Source organism: Chiloscyllium plagiosum, unplaced genomic scaffold, assembly GCF_037043375.1.
Source record: "Chiloscyllium plagiosum isolate Xiang-an unplaced genomic scaffold, Cpla_swu_hap1 HiC_scaffold_3, whole genome shotgun sequence".
NCBI classification, from domain to species: Eukaryota; Metazoa; Chordata; class Chondrichthyes; order Orectolobiformes; family Hemiscylliidae; genus Chiloscyllium; species Chiloscyllium plagiosum.
In genome coordinates this window covers 57773452-57798662 of record NW_028270141.1, presented here as the reverse complement: position 1 = coordinate 57798662, position 25211 = coordinate 57773452, and the positions used below count along the sequence as shown (strand labels likewise).

The 25211-nt window shown below is 43.5% G+C and overlaps 1 protein-coding gene across 25 annotated transcripts in view; it reads right to left on the bottom strand.

Moving 5' to 3' along the window:
- The window catches only part of rims1a (regulating synaptic membrane exocytosis 1a), an 857383-nt gene that overhangs the window by 40136 nt on the left and 792036 nt on the right, over positions 1-25211 (bottom strand). For 24 of the 25 annotated variants that reach the window (XM_087979575.1, XM_087979613.1, XM_087979584.1 and 21 more), the window contains one exon: positions 17730-17868. In XM_087979575.1, the coding sequence (XP_087835701.1) occupies positions 17730-17868 (139 nt within the window). Of the gene's footprint in view, positions 1-15207; positions 15270-17729; positions 17869-25211 lie in introns of all 25 variants that reach the window. The other variant, XR_015753101.1, reaches the window with a different exon arrangement.

Genomic DNA, 25211 nt, shown 5'->3' with positions numbered 1-25211 from the left:
TGGTGTACCACAAGGGTCTGTTTTGGGACCACTGCTGTTTGTCATTTTCATAAATAATTTAGATGCAGGCATAGGTGGATGGGTTAGTAAGTTTGCAGATAACAATAAAGTCAGTGGAGTAATGGACAGTGTGGAAGAATGTTGCAGGTTACAGGGGAACTTGGAAAAACTGCAGAATTGGACTGAGAGATGGCAAATGGAGTTCAATGCAGATAAATGTGAGGTGATCCACTTTGGTAAGAATAACAGCAAGACAGAATATTGGGTCAATGGAAAGATTTTTGGTAGTGTGGATGTGCAGAGGGATCTTGGAGTCCATGTACGTGGATCCCTGAAAGTTGCCACCCAGATTGATAGTGCTGTTAAGCAGGCATATGGTGTGTTAGGTTTTATTGGTAGAGAGACTGAGTTCCGGAGCCGTAATGACATGCTACAACTATACAAAACGCACGTGCGGCTGCACTTGGAATATTGTGTACAGTTTTGGTCACCCCATTACAAGAAAGATGTGGAAGCATTGGAAAAGATGCAGAGGAGATTTATCAGGATTTTGCCTGGTCTGAAGGGAGGGTCTTATGAGGAAAGGCTGAGAGACTTTGGTCTATTCTCATTGGAAAGAAGGCTAAGAGGAGATTTGATAGAGACATACAAGATGATCAGAGAATTAGATCGGGTAGACAGTGAAAGTCTTTTTCCTAGGATGATGATGTCAGTTTGTACGAGGGGGCATAGCTACAAACTGAGGGGTGATAGATTTAACACAGATGCTCTTTACTCAAGAGTGGTAAGGGCATGGAATGCCTTGCCTACCAATGTAGTTACTTCAACCACATTAGGGAGATTTGAACAATCCTTGGATAAGCACATGGATGATGTTGGGATAGTGTAGGGGGATGAGCTTAGATTAATTCACAGGTGGCACAACATCGAGGACCAAAGGGCCTGTTCTGCGCTGTATTGTTCTATGTTCTATGTCCTAAATACCCTAAACCCTTTACCAATGTTTCCCAGCCACCAACCCTCCCTTCTACACCTTCCTGCCACCAACTAGATTCATACCTCCAATTGACCAAATAGGTCATACCCTCTACCTGTCTTCACCTATGCCCATTTCACCACCCTGCTCCCGCCACCTGCTTTATCTGCAGCTCCCTCTACACCCAGCCCCAGTCCTGAAGAAGGGTTACACCCAAAACATTGACATCTCCACCTTCTGATGCTGCCTGACTGCTGTGTTCTTCCAACCTCCTGCCAGTGTATTTTGTATTCCAGCATCTACAGTTTTTTTTGTCTCTAATCGATGTGCCAACACCTGGTTGTCTGATTGATCAGGGTAATCAAATCTGATCAGTCAGTTGGCGGATCCTCAAGATCATCCCAAAAGGGCTTGAAGACTTGGAAGAACAAGAATCACTGCAAAACCCCACTCAGGACAGTAACTTGAGAATAACCACTGAAAGAGAAGACTCCATCAACACCATTGGAAGAAGAAGACATCACCATGTGGAGCCTGACCAAGTTCTAGTGTGGTAATATACCATCATACAAAGATAAGTTAAAGCATAAAATATTTGTCGTGTTTATCTAATATTAATTGTGTGCAATAGATGAATATTATTGCTCCTAAGAGTTGATCACAGATCTTTTGCTGAATAAACGAACTTAAACACACGGACATCCTGGACGAGTCCGCATTTCTGGACATGTGCAAGAGTGCCTGATTAATTTATAGGCGGCACAGTGGCTCAGTGGTTAGCACTACTGCCTCACAGCATCAGGGTCCCAGGTTCAATTCCAACCTTGGGCGACTGTCTATGTGGAGTTTGCACATTCTCCCCGTGTCTGCATGGGTTTCACCTGGGTGCTCAGGTTTCCTCCCACAGTTCAAAGATGTGCAGGTCAGGTGAATACCCAGTCCAGTCCACCCCATATGCTTTTTGTTTAATTGAAATGGCAGAGAAAGGTACCGGAATAGTGGAATGCCCCATATGGGAAACAAAATTGAGATAGTATATCAATAAGAAAAAGTGGCCTATGTGGGCAAATTTCTTTGTAATGATAGAACGGGACCAGGATCCCTAGGGCAGAAGTATTGGGTGATCTGATAAAAACTCAAGGGAAGCGGGCTTCCAAACTTGAAAAGTTTAAGCAATAATGTGCTGTTTAGCACAATTATTAAGAACAGAGCAGGAGTTAAAACCATAAGGAACTAGAGGACACGAGAAAGGAGATCGCAGAATTAAATTTGAAAAATGCAATTCAAGATCAGAGAAATCAATTTCAGTCAGGGAAGACATTCAGCAGTATGCCAGGAACAGAGGGGATTGGAGACCTGCTCCACCCTTCCCAGAGGAGTCAACTCCTTCAGAGCCCCTGTGAACATCCCTGGTCGCAATGCACCTGACAACAACTGACAGGTGGGTCAGGGACACTGAAGCCCCCCTCCCCCCAGTCACATACACTATGTCATTAACTGCAACACAGTTAGCAGAATTTCCTGAATTTGAACCATCCTGAATCTGTTTACATTCTTTGAGAAGGTCAGACAACAGAAGGTTGGACTGGATGAGAGAGAGGAAGTAAAACTCATTGTAATGTGTTTGAGCCAGTCAGTCTGTGATCCCAGCCCCACTAAATGCAGGAGATGAAGCCCTTGCCAACATGGAAAAGGCAATCCTAATAGTGATCAGTTATAATAAAAGGAACTCCATAGATGGTTTGAATAAGTGCAGGCAAAAGAAAGGGAACACCTGACTGCATTTGCCAGTCACTTATGAGTGCACTTTACGGGGGACTTTGGAGACTTAGTGGTCAGTTATCTGAGGCTGACTTGACTAAGTAGGCTAGGACTCTAGTTTCACATGCCATCAAGGAGAGCAGGAAGGCATGTGTGAATTTCGATTCTGTATAGGCAAGCCACAGTGAGGCACAGGTTATGAGGAGAATGTTACAGGTACAGGAGAAAGAAACCCATGAATTGAATAAAGGCAAGATAGAGAAAGGAGGAAAAATGTTTCCTTCTGAACGTCCAACCAGGGTCCAGTGTGGAGGAATGAGAAAAGAAGGGGGAGTTCTTACCAGAGACACCCAGTTCTACCTTACACAGCCATAGGGAGAGATAGAGGGACACACCAGGGGAACACTTGGCAGCCAGCACGGTGCTACCTCTGCAGGCACACAGGACACTGTGTGTGGGAATGTAGAGCCCCTGCAGCCACAGGGACCAACAACTACAGCAGGACTCAGACATTATAGAGGTAATCACCAACTACCATTAGAAGACCCCACTCGGTAGGCTCCAGTCCATGACATGAACATCAGCCAATACGTATATACCTCCCCCCCACAATCCCTAAGGCGTCTGCAGGACGGTGTCAGGCTTCTGCCTTCTTAGTATAGATCTGCAATACGAAGTGGGATACTGCAGATAGACTACTAGTCAATGATGAGGGAGGAGGCTACCCTGTCAAATTCCTTCGGGATACCAGAAGTTCCCCCACCACCCTGAACACCTCTAGATTTAACAATATAACCCGGCAGACATCAGGGACTATTGCTTTAATGTGGGTTTACTGGCCATGTACAGGAAGGGTACTTTATAGCACTAATAGACTTACACTGGGTGACATTGCATGCCAATACCCTGCTATTTTAATACTTAGCATTGATTATATGACTAGGTGCCATTTTAGTTTCGACCCAGTGAATGCCTGCATATGACAGTCATTAATGCCCCATCCACCATCTCAATGGACCATTATGCTAATCAAGTCAGCTCAATAGGGGCATGTTGGTTCAATCACCTAACAATGACAAAGGATCTGGCGATGAGAGAGGTAATTGTAAACGGCAAAGGGGTGTTCGCCCAGCATAAGCGTGATGGTGGGTGTATCTGGGATAAATGATAATTGAGGGGCCCGACCTGAAACCACAATGACAATACGGTTTCCCCAAACAAGCAGAGGGGGAGGTGGCCAAGGTGATTGACAATCTGTGACAGCAAGGAGTGCTGAGACCACTAGCCTCCACTAATAATGCTCCGATTTGGCAGGTAAGAACACCAGGTGGGTCATGGTGTTTAAACATTGATTATAGAGAGCTTAATAAAGTCACCCCTCTCACCACAACAGTAGCTAGTAAAGTACTTTATACTACTTGATATCAATAATGGTTCCTGGTCTATACCTTTACATAGGACCTGCCAGTACAAATTCGTCTACAGCAGTACACCTGAACTTGCCTACTCCAAGGGTTTCATAACTCATCCTCATTTTTCACAGACACTTAGCCAAGAAACTTGAACGGTTTTTCCTGTCTGACTGCCTAATACAATATGTAGATGACTTACTTCTATAAACAGAAACAGAGGAGGAGCACATTCAGCCCCTAGATGAGTTACTCCATCTGTTACACAGGCTAGGATGCAAAATAATTCTGAAAAAGGCCTGGTGTCACATACTTGGGAACGATAGTAACCCAGGGGGAAAGGGATGTACACCAAAAGCAAATAGTGATCATTGAACGACTCCCACTCCCCTGAGGTGTCAATGCATGTCGATCTTTCCTTGGTTTAATGGGATAACACAGGAAATACATTGATGGGTTCACCACCAAAGCAGCCCAAATCTCAGAGTTGCTGGAAAAGAACGCTGCCTGGAATTGGACATCTCAACACACAGAGGCAGTAACTGAGTTAAAACACATCCTCGCAACAGCATCAACCTTGCTAGTTCCCAACCCTGACTTACCATAAGCCCTCAAAGTTGCTGCCACAGACCAGACAATAGCTGCTGTTCTACTGCAAGAGGTGGAAGGTAGGCAGGGCCCAATGGCCTACGCCTCCAGGGTCCTACAGCCTGTGGAGCAAGGATTTTCCATGTGTGAATGACACCTCCTTGCAGTCTTTTAGTCAGTCTAGTACTTCCACGACATCATTGATTTAAACCCACTAATGATACTAACTGAGCACACCCAAATCCAGCTGCTGCTGGACGGCTGAATCAAAGATGGCTCAGTGAGCCAGATTCATGCTGCACAATGGATGCTACTACTTCAAAATCGGAACATCATGGCCAGACGTGCCAAGGTGCCCACCTTCATAGCTGATAGTCTACGTTATGGAGGAGACCCACATGACTGCCAAATCATAGACACTAAACGGTGTCACGGTGACTCAGTGGTTAGTAGTGCTGCTTCACAGTGCTAGGGACTCAGGTTTGATTCTAGCATTGGGCAGCTGTGTGGAATTTGCACATTCTCCCTATGTCTGCATGGGTTTCCTCCGGGTGCTCCAGTTTCCTTATACAGTCCAAAGCTGTGCAGGTTATGTGGATAGGCCATGCTAACTTGACCATGGTGTTTAGGGATGTGCAGGCTAGGTGCATTAGTCAGGCAAAATGTAGAGTAATAGGGGGATTGGAATGGGTCTGGGTGGGATACTCTCTGGAGGACTGGTGTGGACTTGTTGAGCCAAAATGGCCTGTTTCAACACTGTAGGGATTCTATGATGAACACACCATGAGTCCTTTTATACTTAAACAGCAGGAAAAAAGATTAGGGATGAGACAAGAGAATAATTAAGTAGACACAGCCATCAAAATTTATGTAGATGGATACTCCACAGTTGAGGATGGCAGTTGGATTGCTGGCTGTAGGATATACATGACCAACACTCAAGGACAGTCACAGGTTAAATTAGCCTTAAAACTATCCTGCCATCTAAGTGCCCAGGTTGTGGAACTAGCAGCTGTGGCTTATATAGTTAGCCACCCTGATCTGTTCCCTTCGCCCACAGATATATATTCAGACAGCATGTATGTGTGTAACAAGCTGACTGAATTCTTACCACTCTGGGAAGCTAGAGGTTTTATTTCTGCTGATGGGAAACCACAAACCATCAGCTCCCTTATTATGCTAAGTACTGCAGGCCACCAGTGGAAGGGAATATTGTAGAATTAAAGATAGAAGCCACCACAAAACATCCCCAGAAGGTAACAGCAAAGCAGATGAATTAGTCCAAAACGTTCAAAGTTTGTGAGAAGATTTGTAGCTCGGGTGCTCGTTGTTGTGGTTCTGTTCGCCGAGCTGGATATTTGTGTTGCAGACATTTTGTCCTCTGTCTAGGTGACATCCTCAGTGCATGGGAGCCTCCTGTGAAGCGCTTCTGTGTTGTTTTCTCTGGCATTTATAGTGGCTTGTCTCTGCCGCTTCCGGTTGTCAGTTCCAGCTGTCCGCTGTAGTGGCCAGTATATTGGGTCCAGGTCGATGTGTTTGTTGATAGAATCTGTGGATGAGTGCCATGCCTCTAGGAATTCCCTGGCTGTTCTCTGTTTGGCTTGTCTTATAATAGTAGTGTTGTCCCAGTCGAACTCATGTTGCGTGTCATCTGCATGTGTGACTACTAATGAGAGCTGGTCGCGTCGTTTCGTGACTAGTTGGTGTTCATGGATACAGATTGTTAACTGTCTTCCTGTTTGTCCTATGTAGTGTTTTGTGCAGTCCTTCCATGGGATTTTGTACACTACGTTGGTTTTGCTCTTGCTGGGTATCGGGTCCTTTGTCCTGGTGAGTTGTTGTCTGAGAATGGCTGTTGGTTTGTGTGCTGTTATGAGTCCTAGTGGCCGTAGTAGTCTGGCTGTCAGTTCAAAAATGTTCTTGAGGTATGGTAACGTGGCTAGTCCTTTGGGTTGTGGCATGTCCTCATTCCATTGTCTTTCCCTTAGGCATCTGTTGATGAAATTGCGGGGGTATCCGTTTTTGGCAAATACATTGTAGAGGTGTTCTTCTTCCTCTTTTTGCAGTTCTGGTTTGCTGCAGTGTGTTGTGGCCCTTTTGAACAGTGTCTTGATGCCACTTCTTTTGTGTGTACTGGGGTGGTTGCTTTTGTAGTTCAGGACTTGGTCTGTGTGTATGGCTTTCCTGTATACCTTTGTGGTGAATTCTCTGTTTGGTGTTCTCTGTACCATCACGTCAAGGAATGGGAGTTGGTTGTCCTTTTCTTCCTCTCTAGTGAATCTGATTCCTGTGAGTGTGGTGTTGATGATCCGGTGTGTGTTTTCTATTTCTGTGTTTTTAATGATTAGAAAGGTGTCAAATCAATGGCACACCAATGGGCTCACCCATCTCTGGACTCATAGCAGAAGCTGTAATGCAAAGATTAGAACAAACAATCCTACCGCAAATTCAACCTAAACTCTGGGTCAGATATGTGGATGACACCTTTGTAATCAAAGGTGTCATCCACCTTTTGTAACCAAGAACACCTCTACAATGTATTCGCCAAAACTGATACCCCCGCAATTTCATCAACAGATGCCTAAGGGAAAGACAACGGAATGAGGACATGCCACAACCCAAAGGACTAGCCACGTTACCATAAATTAAGAACATTTCTGAACTGACAGCCAGACTACTATGTCAACTAGGACTCATAACAGCACACAAACCAACAGCCACTCACCAGAACAAAGGACCCGATACCCAGCAAGAGAAAAACCAACATAGTGTACAAAATCCCATGCAAAGACTGCACAAAACACTACATAGCACAAACAGGAAGACAGCTAATGATCCGTATCCATGAACACCAACTTACCACAAAACGACACGACCAGCTATCCTTAGTAGCCACACATGCAGATGACAAGCAACATGAGTTCGACTGGGACAACACTACTATTACAGGACAAGCCAAACAGAGAGCAGCCAGGGAGTTCCTAGAGGCATGGCACTCATCCACAGATTCTATCAACAAACACAGCGACCTGGACCCAATATACCGGCCGCTGCAGCGGACAGCTAGAACTGACAACCCCCGGAAGTGGCAGAGACAAGCCACTATAAGTGCCAGAGGAAACAACACAGAAGCCCTTCACAGGAGGCTCCCAAGCACTGAGGATGTCACCTAGACAGGGATGAAACGTCTGCAACACAAATTCCCAGCTCGGCAAACAGAACCACAACAGTCAAAAAGGTTGCTCACGTACGAAAATTCTGGCAGCCACCCAAAAGTGAGCAGGCCAATGCAGTTAATATAAGTCAGACGCATGTAGAAGACCTTAGGTAAGCGTAGTACCACCATGACTCATTAAAACAGAATATGGCTAGAAGTTTTATTTCTGCTGATGGGAAACCACAACCATCAGCTCTCTCATTATGGTAAGTGCTGCAGGCCACCAGTGGAAGGGAATATGGTAGAATTAAAGTTAGAAGCCACCACAAAATACAGGATATGCTAGGTGGAAGTATGGGCCGTACTAGTCTTAAAGACAGGAGTCTATGTAGTCCCGACTCAGGACAGGACCTGCATTATTTATCAATTTCATGATAGTTATGGGCACTAGGGAATACAGGCTGCTCCAGAAGGCTTGAAAGAACTGCATTGGTGGCCCAAAATATACAAAGATATAGCGCACTACATAGAGAACTGTCTGGTGTGCACTAAGAACAATCCAGATAGGTAGGCCTAGAAGGGAGATCTATGGCACACGCATCCAGTGGAAAGGCCTCGGGCAAAACTCCAAATTGACTATCAGCTCCCCTGCCACCATGTAAAAACAGATACACCGACATCCTTGTCATTGTAGGCACTTTTACAAAATGTGTCAAAGCATTTCCCGTTTGGGAACACAGCTAGAGGAACAGCACAAATCCTCATGCAACAGATGTTCATGAGATGGGGTTTATCCCACAGTATCGAATTAGATCATTTTACCAGCCGAGTAATGCAAAATATGATGACAATGCTTGGTATCAAACAGAAATTCTACATTGCATACCACCCCCAATGGAATCGCACAGAGAATGAACCACACACTGAAAGGAATGATTAGGAAAACAATGCAATAGAATAACAAGACCTGGGACACAGTACTTCTGTTTGTCCATGTAGATCTGCAACACCATCTCCTGCTCTACAGAATATACCCCCCATACCCTAATGATAGGTTGACCCATGAAAGAGGCCAACTACTTGTTCGGCTTCCACCTAACAGAACTTGTCCTCACTGCCCTCACCCATGAAAAAGCCATGCAGCAACTCACCCAGAATATCAAAGCCAGTTAGCTGGCAGCAGCCGTCAAGCTAGGGACAAAAAAGAAAGTAAGCAAGACTTATTTCGATAGCAAAGTTAATGTTGTTGAGTACCCCAAAGGACAGCAAGTAATGCTACAGGTGCATAACCCAAGTTCCTTCCTTGCCCTTAAATATTTGGATCCACTCACTGTGATGGATAAAACTAGCTCCTCGGGACATAATATTCTACTAGCCATAGGTAAAACCAGCTGGTATTACGCAAACCAGCCTATGGTACACAACACAGCCACTCTCACCACCTTAGTATATGTATGGCAGATGATTTGACATTAGTACAAGTAACAAGACCAAAAACACCCCATGACACATCCTCAGAGCTGCCCCCAACAAAACGTTACATTTCCATCACAGTCACCAGCAGCAGCTTCCATGTCCAAGGGACTCCTGACCATTTTAAGTGACCCAATACAACACTGTCTGACAGATTGGAATCACTCACTACTCAATGACAACATGGATATTTCACAGATTCCCAAGAACCCCCAACAGACATACAAACCGAGCATTCCCAACTCACTGTAACTTGGGCACCCAATGGCATCCCCACACCATGGACATGAGACAATGCAAAAAGGCTAGTGCAGACTGAGCAGACTCACTCAGACTGCCAGACAACAATTCCAACTGAGCAGACTCACTCAGACTGCCAGACAACAATTCCAAATGAGTACTGCTGATGCTGGAGATCACAGTCAAGATTAGAGTGGTGCTGGAAAAGCACAGTAGGTCAGAAAGCATCCAAGGATCAGGAAAATTGACATTTTGGGCAAAAGCCCTTCATCAGGGAAGAGGCTGGGAACCTCGGGGGTGGAGAGAAAAATGGGAGGGGGTGGGGCTGGGGGGGAAGGCTGCTGAGAGTGTAATAGGTGGATGGAGGTGGGGTGAAGATGATAGGATGGAGAGGAAGGTGGAGCAGATAGATGGGAATGAAGATTGACAGATGGGACAGGTCATAAGGACAGAGCTGAGCTGGAAGGTTGGAACTGAAGTAAGGTGGGGGGAGGAGAAATGAGGAAACTGGTGAACTTCACATTGAAAGCATGGGGTTGAAGGGTCCTGAGGCGGAAGATGAGGCATTTTTCCTCCAGGCATCGGGTGGTAAGGGAGTAGCGATGGAGGCGGCCCCGGGACCTACAAGACCTTGGCAGAGTGGGATGGGGATTTGAAATATTCAGCCATGGGGCGGTGGGGTTGATTGGTGCGGATGTCCCGGAAATGTTCTCTGAAGTGCTCTGCAAGTAGGCATCCAGTCTCCCCTAAGATGCAGTGAAAAGAAACAAACAGGGAAACCGAGAGAATTACAGACTACGCAAACTCACGCAGACTGCCAGACAGCAATTCCTGATGTCTCCAATAGGGGGAGAGAAAGGAAACCAACAGGGAAATGAGAGAATGACAGACTAAGCAGACTAGCTCAGATTCCCAGATGGTAATTCCAGATATATCCAATAGGCGTCATGACAGAGCATAAACATGGGAACCGAGTGAATTATGGATGAAGCAGGCGTTCTCAAAACTCCCAGATGACAATTCTACCCTTCTCCATTAGGGGGACTAATAGCACACTAATCGGAGAAATGGGAGGATTTAATACAGATGACCCAGAGACAGATTATTCAGATTCTCTGTTTGGTGCCTATTTAACAAATGCACTGATTCAGTGATCCAAGTGATGAAACAGCTCCTTGACAGCCACCCAAGGCAAGATGCAACTATTTCTGATGATCAAAACTCATATGTATCTCACACTCCTTCCAGTTTTATTCCTGTGCAAGCTGATAGGATTTAAACCAATTGACAATTTTTCAATTCTCTGCTCATTGGATATAATCTCCAAATTAGATTCTTCACGTTTCTTTAGCTTTCATCTTCATTTCTATTACATACATGTAAACTGGTCTCTTGATTAGTCAGGCCAGCTTCATTTTCACTTATATTTAAATGATTGATTTCTTGCAGTCCATTGCAAATTCACATGTCTTTGAAACATTGGTCTTCATGACCACCTTATCTCAGAGTCTTGTTTTTGCCTAAGCACATCATGGTCAGGTCATTTAAACAACCCTAACCCCCTACCACTAGAAACCAAGGCTGGAGCCTAACATTTCACCTGGGATTCGCATTACCATTTCTTTTGTTAAAAGTGAGGGAAGGTTAGGGCATATATATTGTATTGTGTCAAACCTGTTCAGCTATTAAACAAGAATAACAGCAGAAACAACCTTGATCTCTCCCCAGGATATCTATGTTACCGTGGTCCACAAGCAAGAGCTATTTCATCAGGATCATCGTCATCATCGGGAACAACACCCACAAGACATCAAACTAACCAGGATGCAGTTGTCAATTCATTGCCTCTTGCCATGGTTTGCACGGTTTGTTTGTTTTTATCTGTAACATACTTAAACTGACCCATTAAGACAAGTGCTTGAGAATTATTTGTTCAATTAAGAGGTTTAGATCATGTGTAGACACTCTGTGGTTACCCCCTGCTTTGCACTCTGTGCCTAGACTACCTGAAACTGACCCATTAAGGCAATTGCTTGAGAATTGTTTGTTCGATTAAATGCTTTTAGACCACAAGTAGATGCTCTGTAGTCAGCTCCTGCCGAGTGCCCTGGGGCTTTTTCTCTATTAGATAGTCATGCTTATCTGTTCTCTTTAGTCTTGTCACTACTTGTTGCAACTAAATTCTTCAAGAAAGTGAAGATTGCAGTAGCTGGAGATCAGAGTTGAAAAGTGTTGCGCTGGAAAAGCACAGGCAGGTTAGGCAGCATCTGAGCAGCAGAAGAATTGATGTTTCGGGCATAAGCCTTTCATCAGGAATCTGCAGGGGGGAGGGGAGAGAGAGTTAAATAGGAGGGTTGGGTTTGGGGGGAAGGTAGCTGGGAAGGCAATAGGTAGATGCAGGTCAGGGATGATAATAATAGGTTGGAGGGGAGGATGGAGCAGATAGGCCAACTTGTGGAACGATTCAGGGAACATGTCTGGGACACACACACACACCGAACAACCCAACTGCCCTGTGACCAACTACTTTAACTTCCCCTCCCACTCTAGATTAGAGTGGTGCTGGAAAAGCACAGCAGCTCAGGCAGCATCGAGGAGCAGGAAAATCGATGTTTCGGGCAAAAGCCATTCATCAGGAATCCTGATGAAGAGCTTTTGCCTGAAATGTTGATTTTCCTGCTTCTCAGATGCTACCTGAACTGCTGCACTTTTCCAGCACCACTGTAATCTAGAATCTGGTTTCCAGCATCTGCAGTCCTTGTTTTTCCCCTCACACTCTGCCAAGGATATGCAAATCCTGGGCCTCTTTCACTGCCAAATCCAAGCCACCCTGGAGGAAGAACACCTCATCTTCCAACTTGTGACTCTTCAACCACATGGCATCAATGTCAACTTCATCAGTTTCCTTATCTCCCCTCCCCCTACCTTATCCCAGATCCAACCTTCCAACTCGACACCACCCTCTTAAACTGTCCTACTCACCTATCCGCTCCACCCTCCCTTCCAATCTATCACTATCACCCCTCCATCTGCATTTACCTATCACCTCCCAGGCTACCTTACCCAGTCTCCTATTTATCTCTCTTCCCCTCACCACTCACATTCCTGGTGAAGGGTCTATGCCTGAAAAGTCAATTCTCATGCTCCTCAGATGCTGCCTGACCCGCTGTGCTTTCCCAGTGCCATACTTTTCAACACTAAAAACTTTAACTCTGACCTAATTAAATTTTTCCTGATCTAATGAATTCACTCCTTTGATTTTTTTCTTATGGTGTGAATTTCTGCTGACCACAGGTGGATTGTTTTGATTTGGCCTACCTTGTGCAGTTAAGACATTCTCCAGAACTGCAGTTTATTTGGCAATTTCTCTAATGGGCAAAATATTTTCTGGCTGTATAATGTACATTCAATTTCAAGATTCCCATTATGAATTTTGTTGTGAATTTTTTCTTTGATTTTATAATGTTGTTTAGCTTTGCCATTTTATTTTCCTCATTAGATCAGAGTAGTGAATCCTGACCAACCTCGTACATGAATACTGTTTTTTTTGTATTATTAATGACTTTTTTGTGACTTTGTAACACATGTGGCCATTGTATTTTCAATATTAATTTGTTTTGTATTTGCCCATTTCTGCTATACCTTATTTATGTTAGTTTCTGAGATTAGTTAAATGTAGCTTTCTCATGCCATCTGTAACAGTTCAGATGTTTAAGTATGATCTGTGTTTTACTTGAGCCTGAATGGTCGTATACCTACCGAAAAGATATTGGTCGTTTATTATGTGATCTATCACGCTCCGCATTCAGGATGAAGAGGAGGGGCTGTGCCTGGATGGGCCACCCAAAATAATGAACTTATGATAACAATAATAAACTCATCATGGAATTACAGAAGATGGATAATTATTAAAGCATGCTGGGAAATAGAACCCAGCCTTGACACTGTGCTAATCCACATGCTGCAGAATCCAGACAGGCTGCAGTTGCCCACAGACAGTTTGCAAACAAATTTGACAGCTGCAGATGCTCCAATACATACCTGAAGTTGGACTTGAATAGGACAATAGACTGTTGCCCTTGGAACAATCAGGAGCATTGAGTTATTCATTAAACATGGAGGCATCTAGCACCCTTAGCTGGAGGAAGCTACATGTACCTAACACCTACCATAATGGACACCTAAAGGCCACCCTGCCATCAATGTGCCAACACCTGGTTAAGTCCAATTGAACAGGTTAATTGAACCTGATCAATCCATTGGCAGATCCTCAAGAACCTCCCAAAAATGCATGAAGACTCAGAAGAATAAGAATTGCCGCAAAACCCCACTCAAGGTGGTAACTCGAGAATAGCCACCAAAAGAGAAGACACTGCCAAGCTCATTGGAAGAAGACATCACACTCACTCATGCACAAACACACACACATTCTCTCTCTCTCTCTCTCTCACAAATACATACTTGCTCTCCCTCTCGCTCTCTAACAACACACACACACACGCAGACATATCGGCTTGTGGGATGAATTTATATTTACATATTTGTATTTGCAGATACATTCTATTTTGTTCAAAAAGCACATAATCTTTAAGCAGTCAGTCAATGTAACTGTTTATAAAATTCAGTCTGTAAATAGAACCAGCCTACCTCAAGGTTGGGATACGGACAGATTCTAACCTCACACCTTTAATGCATTGTCTCAGCTGAGTTGTCACTATTTTTTACACTGATAAAACCTTGAGTTATCTTGGGACTGTGACTTGAAAGGAGTTCTGGGATTCACATGTTAATCAATTGAAACCTGCATCCTCACTCTAACTGATTAAACACTTAACAGCAATCTAGGTTTGTTCACCACATTGCAGTTATATGATACTTTGATCTTTTACTATAAATTCTGTATCCTATGATCCTGCCCCACTAGCTACCTGATGAAGGAGTAGCACTCTGAAAGCTTGTACTTTCAAATAAACCTGTTGGACAATAACCTGGTGTTGTGTGGTTTTTAACTTTGTCCACCCCAGTCCAACACTGGCACCCCACTCCATGATTACTGTATCACATGCACCCCTAATCTCCTGAATTATATTCCATTCCACATGACAACTATAGTTTGAGAGTCTACTCCTAAAAATATTTTCTGGCCCTTGCTTTTCTTAGCTCCATCCAAGAGATTTCTAATGTGAGATCCTTTGTCTCTTATATTTATGCAAAATTTATTAGAACAAACTAATTCGGGGCAGCACGGTGGCTCAGTGGTTAGCACAGTGCCAGGGACTCGGTTTTGATTCCCGCCTCAGGCGACTGTCTGTGTGGAGTTTGTACATTCTCCTTGTGTCTGTGTGGGTTTCCTTTGGGTGCTCTGGTTTCCTCCCACAATGTGCAGGTCAGGTGAATTAGCTGTGCTAAACTGACAACAATGTTAGGTGCATTCGTCGGGGTTAAGTATAGGGTAGGGGAATGGGTCTGGGTGGGTTACTCTTCGGAGGGTCGGTGTGGACTTGTTGGGCCGAAGAGCTGTTTCCATACTGTAGGGAATCTAATCTAATTCATTCTTCTATATTATTAACATATCAAATGTTTCACATATTGAGATATAGTACCTTTAGTTTTCCTATTTCCCTCCAAGTTCATCTTGTCTTCCAATGCATTATTCTGTTAAATTCTCAGGAAATAAAAATAATTTATGATGAAATAACCAGTGGAAATGAGAACCAAACAGAAACTGATGGAATATACAAATCAGAGTCAATTGGGAGAGGTCGTCCGTACAATTTGGAAACAAACATTCAAAGAACTGCGGATGCTGTAAATCAGAAATAAAAGCAGAAGTTGCTGGAAAAGCTCTCAGGTCCGGTAATATCTGTGACATGAAATCAAAGTTAGTGTTTTCAGAACCCTTCCTCAGAACTGGTTCCCCATTGGCCTCCAGTCACTAGAAAACCTTCTACCACAGCTCTTTGTGTCCAATTATTAAGCTAGTTTTAGCTGTTGCCATATTTCCCTCAATTCCATGTGTACCTTAACCTTCTCAATATGTCTGCCATGCAAGACATTGTCAAAAGTTTTGTTAAAAACCCAGATAAACTACATCAACTGAACTTCCTTTGTCCCCATATTTAATCACATTTTCAAAAATTTGAACAAATTTGTTAGGCATGATCTTCTTCTGACAAGGCCATGCTGACAATCCTTAATTAACCCATGCCTTTTCAACTGGATATTAATTTTCTCCTTCAGAACTTTTTCCAAAAGCTTCCAATAGCACCTCTACTCCATTTTTTTGAAACGCAGTACCACATAAAATACCCTCCAATCCTCTAGCGCTTCCCCTGTGGCCAAAGAGGAATTAAAAATTTGTGATTTCCTACCTCGCCTCTCATAGTGTCTGGGATACAATTCATCTGGGCTAGGGGTTTGTACATGTAAGCCCAGCAGTACATCTAATTTCCCATGTAAAACAATGCAAGCTCTTATCAGTCGCTTTTCCTGAATTCCATACCAATACTCTACTTTACCAGAGTGAAGACCAAAGAGACATATTAATTTAGTACCATTGTACTCTCCTGCAAATTCACACACAGGTTGCTGCTGTGGTCCATAATGGATCCTACTCTTTCGCTTGTTAACTTCCTCCTTTTAATGTATTTTGTAAATGGGAGTCTCCTTATCCTGTTTGCAAGTCTTTTTTCATGCACCAATTTTGTTTATCTAATTGCTTTCTTAAGTTTGCACTTGCACTTTCTATATTCCTCTAGGATGGCAACTGAATTGCTTTCTTTAGACTTGCTAAAAGCCTCTCTCTTCTTCCTCATCCAATCCTGAATTTCCTAGACATTCAGAGTTGTTTGAACTTATAGCTGCTACGTTTCCCCCCAATGGGTATATGTTGGGCCTGTACTATCACTACAATACTCGAGGTTCAATACTGCACCATCTCTTGTTGGACCTTTTGCATATTGATACAAAAAACTCCCCTGGATACATTTCACAAAATCCATCTCCTCTAAATCCTTAACACTATGACTATTGCAGTTTGTGTTAGGAAAGTTGAAATCCCATAATTTAATTACCCACTTATTACTCTGCCACACCTCTGGGAACTGCCTACATACTTGCTTCTCTATTTCCCACTGACTCTTTAGAGGCATATAATACACTCCCAGTGAAATGGCTTCCTCCTAATCATTGCTAAGTTCTACCCACAAAGCCTCATTTAAGAACTTATCCAAATTACCATAGCTCCATATTCCAGTAATTAACTCCTTAATTAAGAGTGCTACATCACTACCCTTCTTACACCTTCTGTGTTGCCTAAAAATCCTATAGCCTGGACTGTTAATTTGCGAGACTAACATTTCCATCAACCATATTTTTGTGATAGCAACAACATCACACTTCCATGTGTCAATTCACACCTTTAAGTCATCAGTCTTACCTGTTATACTCCTGGCATGAAGTAAAGACCATCTAGCCTTACCTTATTCTCTTGACACGCAAGATAGCAGAACGCACTCTGACTTCCTTTCTTTGTTATAACTTGATATGTCTCTATTTTACCAATATTCTGTGTTCCTTCCCTCACCAGACTAGTTCAAATTCCTCCCAAAAGCATGAGCAAACCTACCCAGTGTGGTTCAGGTGCAGACCGTACCATTTGTATATGTCCCACCTGGCATGAAAATGGTCCCAGTGATCGAGTAATCTAAAACCTTTGTTCTTGCATCAACTCTTGAGTCACACATTTATGTCCTATTTTCCTATTTCCAAACTCGCTGGCACATCATCATTGCTTCTTTACCAAACACCAACAAGAACTGGACCAAATTAGTCAACTTATTTTTTATTATCAAATCTACACAGACATCCATTTTGTCATCTTAAAGTTTTCCAAGTATCAATGAAGTTTGACCCAGGTTATTGTCGTTAAAGGTTTGCTCTGACATTGGACTGACTAACCTGTGGTTCCCAGGTTTATTCTCCGCCTTTTGCTAAATCTTTGCCCTTGAATAACTGGAGACTGCAAATTTTGGTGACAATCATAGTCTTTAACTCAGAATCTGACACATTGAAGCTTGCCTATCATTGGATATATCCACAGCAGCCAGCACAGGAGAATACTTACTTTCCCTCTGAACTGTAGCTATTCATGCTGCCGTCAGTAGATTCCCGGCTGGCTTGTCGTGTCATACGCCGCATTTCCACTGCCATGCCTGTCTCTGTGCTTCTCTGGATAGTATTTTTGGATTTCCTCCCTCCAGCTTCTGTGGAAAAGCACAGCTTTAAAGTTATCAATATTTCAGTTTCAGACTCACTCACAACAACACAGAAATTGAAATAAGGACTTGAAAAGTCTTTGATAAGTCAACTTATTATTTATTATTTTAAAGTTACAATATTGGAGTATTGGTTTAGCCAAACAACCTAAGACCCAGCGAAAACACAGTCATCTTGCATTTTCCACTCTCTTCAACTGCATTGTTGTCATTACAATATTAATATTTTCAGGTGCTGTAGTAATGTTGAGAGATGTTCACATTCGGCTGGTATTTTGGCCAAGTGCTAATGCCAAGACACTAAAGGTCACATTCCTTACTTCCAACTGAAACTTGTGACTGGATTTTCCACTCATTAACTTGAGTAACCTCTGTGTATTCAGTACAGATGCAGAGAACAAAAATACAAAAGATTGGAACCTTTTCAACAAAGGTGACTTATGGCTCAAAGTATTCATGCTGAAGTTTTCAAACCTTGTCCATAAAACTGACTATAATACAAGACCAAAACTGAGGCATTCTGCTGGTACTGGAGTTCTTTGAATTCATAGATAATTTGGGGCGGCATGGTGGCTCAGTGGTCAGCACTGCTGCCTCACAGCACCAGGGTCCCAGGTTCGATTCCAGCCTCTGGCGACTGTCTGTGTGGAGTTTGCACATTCTCCCTGTATCTGCGTGGGTTTCCTCCCATAGTCCAAATCTGTGCAGGTCAGGTGAATTGGCCATGCTAAATTACCCATAGTGTTAGGTGCATTAGTCAGAGGGGAAATGGGTCTGGGTAGGTTACTCTTCGGAGGGTCGGTGTGGACTGGTTGAGCCGAAGGGCCTGTTTCCACACTGTACGGAATCTAATCATAAACAGCAACCTGCTACACATATTACTATGGTTGCAATTTTGATTGCCTTACTTAAAAAGGAACATACTTACTTTAGGGTCAATTGAGACAATCACAAAATTGGGAGGAGACCATTACACAGGCTCAGTTATCTAGAATAAATCTCCTGCTTTTTCCAAACATCTCTGTATGCTATTACTATTAAAACAAAACATCAAATGTCCTCTTGAATGCCTCAATTGAACCTGCTTCCATCACATTTTCAGGTAGCACATTCCATACTCTACTTGCTGCGTGAAAAGGTTTTCTTCTCACATCGGCACGGTGGCACAGTGGTTAGCACTGCTGCCTCACAGCGCCAGAGACCCGGGTTCAATTCCCCCCTCAGGCGACTGTGTGGAGTTTGCACGTTCTCCCCGTGTCTACGTGGGTTTCCTCCGGGTGCTCCGGTTTCCTCCCACAGTCCAAAGATGTGCAGGTTAGGTGAATTGGCCATGCTAAATTGCCTGTAGTGTTAGGTAAGGGGTAAATGGGTGGGTTGCGCTTCGGCGGGTCGGTGTGGACTTGTTGGGCCGAAGGGCCTGTTTCCACACTGTAATGTAATCTAAAAAAAATCAATCTTTATTTATCCATTCTATCACCTCTAACTTTGCATCATCTTGACGACTTGTATTAAGTGACATTTCTACCTTTTCTGTTCCGAGAACAGTCAAATCTCTGCCAATCTCTACTCAAGAGTGATTCCCCTATTCCTGGTAAAACTCCCTTTCCAAGGGCTTTTTATCCTTCCTGAAATGTGGGATCCAGAATGATCCACAATGGTCTGAGACTGCTCTATTTATAAACTTAATGTGTGGTTTAATTAACCAACTTATCAAGCTGTCCTACAACCTTTCAGGTTTTGTGTATGCTGGCATCAAAATATCTCTGTTCATTGAGATGCAGACCAAAATCATATGCTTAATAGTCTCCTGTCTCTCCATATTTATGTTCCCAAAAATTATCAGCTCTAACTTCACCTCATTGAATTCCCTCCACCCATTTCATCATCATTTCACTATGTGAAGCCTGTAACTACTTTACAAAATGTAATCTACAAAGCCATTATGCTGACTCCTGCATCTGACTCCAGAGTCATCATATGCATGGACAAGTCCTAAAACTAACTCTTAATTAACACTGCAAGACCATTTCAAAAAAAGCCCACCTCTGTTTCCTGCCACTGGCCAGCTTCATACTGCAGGATGAAGTCCAATGACAGTGAGATGATTCCTTTCATTGGACATTAATAGCCCACTTGAGTGTACCCATTTGTGATAGGGTGGAAAGGCTATCCTTGGACCATCCCATCATAAACTCAATTAGGCCAAGGTTCCCAGCCGCCATCTTTGCACTTGATAAAATGCTCCTCTCTGAAATCTGTCATGAGAGTGGCATTAAATAACACCTCATTGTGAACAAATGTCTGCCATTTTTACTTTTTCCCTTCTGCAATCTTTTGCTAGTTCTTCAAACTTCTCCCTTGCTTTTTTGAGATCTATACCTTTGAGATTGATACCTTTCTGTTTCGCAGCTCCTCCAGCCTAACCCAGTTTGCTTAAACCACGTCCAACCCTGACAACACCAATGAACTTCCAAGTTAGAACATTGCTCTGTTCAGAATCCCATTACAAGTGGGAGTAGGAAGCCATTCAGACTACCCATCTTGCTCTAGTGTTTCAATATGATCATGGATGATCTCACGGAGGCCCGAACATCACTTAATGTTCCATAATGCTCAACTCTATTTTCAGTCAAAACATTTGTCAAACTTTGCCTACAATATAGTCAATGATCTAGCCTGCACTGCTGTTCCACAGACTAACAAGACTATTCATCTCCTCATCATTTTCCCCTACACTGGAAGATCCCCTCATCTTGAAATCTGTCCGCTACATCCAGACTCCATTACAATAGGGAAAAATCGGCAGAATCAAGGAGAGGGAGAACCAACTCCCTGTAACTTTTGTAACCATCTCAGACACAGTTACCTTTGAGACGTAGGGACTAAGCATTGGGGTGGGGGAGTATGCCATGCTACAGCTCTGCCAGTGGCTCTGCTGAGTACAAGAGCTGTTAGTATCTGACTAGTCAGCAGTCATACCCAGGGGAAATTTCCAGCCCTAGGAAACTGAATCCATGGTAAGGCCATGTCATACCCACTGTCTAATTGACATGTAGTTCAATAGGTCATTGCAAAAACAGGTAGGGCAGTTCTTTTGGAAATTTTCCAGAGGCTGAAGGGATCCCTCATGCCTCAAGAAGAATATTCTCTTCATCTTAGCACCCATTTTATCAAATCCCGTCTGAATTTTATGTGTTTCAACAGAATGCAGGAAGGATGTTTCTGAGTCCAGAAGGGGAGTAAAGAACCAGGGGCCCCAGTCTAAGGATATGGGATAGGCCATTCAGGACTGAGATGAGGAAAAATATCTTCATCCAGAAATTACTGAGCCTGTGGAATTCTCTTCGACAAAAATGGTTGGGACCAAAACATTGAATGTTTGCAAGAAAGAGTTAGATATAAGTTTTAGGGGTAAGAGATCAGAGTATGCGGAGAAAGCAGGAATAGGGTACTGTGTTGGATGATCAGCCGTGATCATTAAATAGTTGAGCAGGCATGAAGGGTTGAATAGCTTTTATTTTCTATGCTTCTATGAATCATCTTCATTCTTCAAAACATAATGAGTCAATGTCCCACCTGCTTTACCTTTCCTCTCGTCAAACTTTTAAACAACCTGTCATCTTGAACATGACCCCTCCCCAAAATCTAGTGCCAGTACCCCAAGAATCTGGAGCCCCTCCTCTTTCATTTCTCCAGCCAAACGTGCCCCCTTCTTCCTGTTCCATTCTCACATGTGAGTGAGCACAGGGAGTAAACTCATGGTTACTGCAGTACGGGTCCTGTTTGTAACCCTTCTTCATGTTTCTGATAAACTGACCGAAACACATTTCCAAAATAGATTGCAAATTGACGGAGTGGATAGGGAGAGATTACTATTTAAACATTAGGGATCACCCAATTGGTACAGAGATGAGGGATAATACTTTCTCACAGAAGATTAGACCTTCCTGAAAAAGGTGGTAGAAACAGAGTACTTGACTTTTTTAAGGCAGAGGTGGGTATATTCTTGGTAAGAAAAGAGGTGAAGTTGGGGTTAGGTGGGAAATTGGAGGAATCAGTGGAGCAAGCTGAAGGAGCTGACTGGTCTATTCCTGTTTCTTGTCATACTGATACTGCATTTCTACTCTTTCTTTCTCCCCCATGTACAATTAGACCTCTTGTCGTGCTGCATCCCTTTGAGGGGAAATGACCTCCCCCAGTGTGACCTGTTTATTGAGTGTCAAGGGCTTAGGATTTCCAGCATCATGCACACCTTCCTCTTCTCCTTGTCTGAGGGACAGCTGTGGAGAAGGTAGTCAAGAAGGCATATTGTAGAATCATAAAATCCCCAAAGTGGAAGTAGGCCATTCAGCCTATCATGTTCACAATGACGCTCTGAAGAGCATCCCATCCAGAGCCAACCCCCTAGCCTATCCTGTAACCAAGCATTTCTCATGGCTAATTCACTTAGCCTACACATCTCTGGACACAATGGGCAATTTAAATTGTACATCTTTGGACAGTGGGATGAAACCATAGCATCTGGAGGAAACCTGTGCAGACACAACGAGAATGTGCAAACTCCACACAGATAGTCACTTGTTATGCTTGCTTTCATCAGTTGTGGCAGAGAGTATACAAATTGGCAAATCACGTTGCAGCTGTATAGAAGTTTAGTTTGAACACATTTGGAATATTGTGTACAATTCTGGTCACCACACTATGAAAAGGATGTGAAGGCTTTGGAGAGGGTATAGAAACAGTTTACCAGGATGGTGCCCAGTATTAGCTAAGCAGAAAGATTGACAAACTTGGTTTATTTTTACTTGAATATTGAAGGATGAAAGGGAATCCGACAGATTACAAAATTATGATAGGCATGAATAGAATGGATAGTTGGACCCTGTTTCCCAGCATACAAATGAAAATTACTAATGTACATAGGTTTAAGGTAAATGAGGGTGAGTTTAAAGAAAGTGTGAGAAGCAAGTTTGTTTTTTTTACACAGCGGGGGTTAAGTGCCTGGAATATGCTACCAGAGAAGATGGTGGAGCAGGATACAGGAGCAACTTGTTAAGAAGCATCTTGACAGATAAATGAGTAGGCAGGGAATAGAGGGTTATGGACCGTATAGAGGCTAAATGTTTTTAGTTTATAAAGATATCGTCTGTCAGCACAGTCTTGATGGGCCAAATGGGCCTGTTCCTGTGCTGCACTGTTTTTGTTCTTTGTTCTACTTTCTCAGTCCTTTCCCATATGGAGGTGTGGGGTGACCAGCCCCTGGAATGTCCTCGATATATTGCAGTGACTGAGGCCTCAAGCTCCAAAACTCAGCAATTGAGCTCAAACATCTGGTGGTATTTCCTGCATCTATGCTTATGTTGGGACAAACATTCTCTTAGACTGAAAGGCACATCTTATATCTAAGCATGTTATGGTATCAAATGACAATTATCAAACCAAAAGAGCCGTTTACACCAATTAAACAATTCATTAGTTCACTTGTTATTGAAGCTACTTTCCATGATTTCATAACAGTTACCACTCTTAAATAAATAAAGGAATACATAGAGTTATAGAGTCCTACAGCACAAAGACAGGCCAGTTGACCCAAACTGGCCCATGCCTGACCAAAATGTCCATTCACATTACCTCATTTCCCTGCACTTGGCCCAACTGTTTCAAAACCAGCTATTGCATGTGTTCAGGCTTCTGTATCTTCTCTGCAATAGTAGAGGCTGTAAAAAAACATTGCCAGGGTGGGATGGATCTTTGAGAATGCTGGCAGCCTTTCTTTGACAGAGGGCCCGGTAGATGGATTCTATAGATGAGAGGTTGGCCTTTGTGATTTTCCGGGCTGAGTTCACCCCTCTCTATAAATGTCTCTGATCTTGAATGGTAAATTTGCCATACCAGGTAGTGATACATCCAGACAATGCTCTCAATGGCGCACCTATAAAGGTTGACAAGGGTACTCGCCATCATGCCAAATTTTCTCAGCTGCCTGAGGAAAAAGAGACATTGTTGGGCCTTTGCAACCAATGCATCCACATGAAGAGTCCAAGAAAGCTTGTTGTTGATAACCACTCCCAGGAGCTTGACGCTCTCTACTTGTTCCATCTCTGTGTAGGGGGGCATGAGTAACATCCTACCGAAAGTCAATAATGAGTTCCTTGGTTTTGCCGGCATTGAGAGCGAGGTTGTTCTCAGTGCACCGTTTTTCCAGGTCTTCCATCTCCCATCTGTAGTCTGTTTCATTGCAATCTAAGATGTGACCGGCTATGGTGGCGTCATCAGTGAACTTGTAAATGGCATTAGTCTAGTATTTGGCGATGCAGTCATAGGTGTACAATGAGTACAGTAGGGGGCTGAGTACACATCCCAGGGGCTCTAGTATTGAGTGTTAGTGAGGATGAAATATTGTCACCAATCTTCAGTGATTGTGGCCTGTGGTCAGGAAACCGAGGATCCAGTTTCAGAGAGTGGGGCTTAGCCCGAGAGCACTAAGTTTCATAATCAGTCTCGAAGGGATAATAGTGTTGAAGGCTGAACTGTAGTCAATGAGTAGGATTCTTACATAGCTGTTCTTGGTGTCAAGATGTTCTAGGGAGGAGTGAAGGGCAAGTGAGATGGCATCTGACGTGGGTCTCCTGGTCCGATAGGCAAATTGGAGTGGGTCAAGAGTAGTGGGGAGGCGGATTGACCAGCCTTTCAAAGCACTTCATGACCACTGAAATTAGGGCCACTGGGCGGTAGTAATTGAGACATGCTGCATGAGCCTTCTTAGGCACAGGCATGATTTTGGCCCTCTTGAAACAGGCAGGGACAGTGGTTGAAGATGTCCAAGAAGACCTCTCAGTTGATTTACGCATGCTCTGAGTGCATGGCCTGGTACTTCGCCTGGTCACCTCACTTTCTACTGATCTGACATCTGATGCAGTAACTCTTGGGTCAAGTTTGTCAGAATAGGGGTTACCTCTGTGTTGAGAGTCTGCTTAAAGCGAACATAGAAGGCGTTGAGACGATCTGGGAGGGATGTGTCATCGTCTGCTATCTTGCACTGTCTCTTTTTAGAACCTGAATGTAACCATTCAGTCCTTGCCATAGTCGCCAGGTATCTTTCTGGGTCTCTAGTTGGAATTGGTATTGGTCCTTGGCTGTCTGAATGGCTTTGTGAAAGTCATACTTGGATTCGTTATATTTGAGTGGGTCTCCTAATCTGAAGGCCTCACGCCTGGTTTTTAGCAGATTCTGTATGTCCTGATTCATCCAGGGTTTCCTGTTGGGGAACACCTGGATTGACTTCCTCGGTATGCAGTCCTCCACACACTTGCTGATAAAGTCTGTGACAG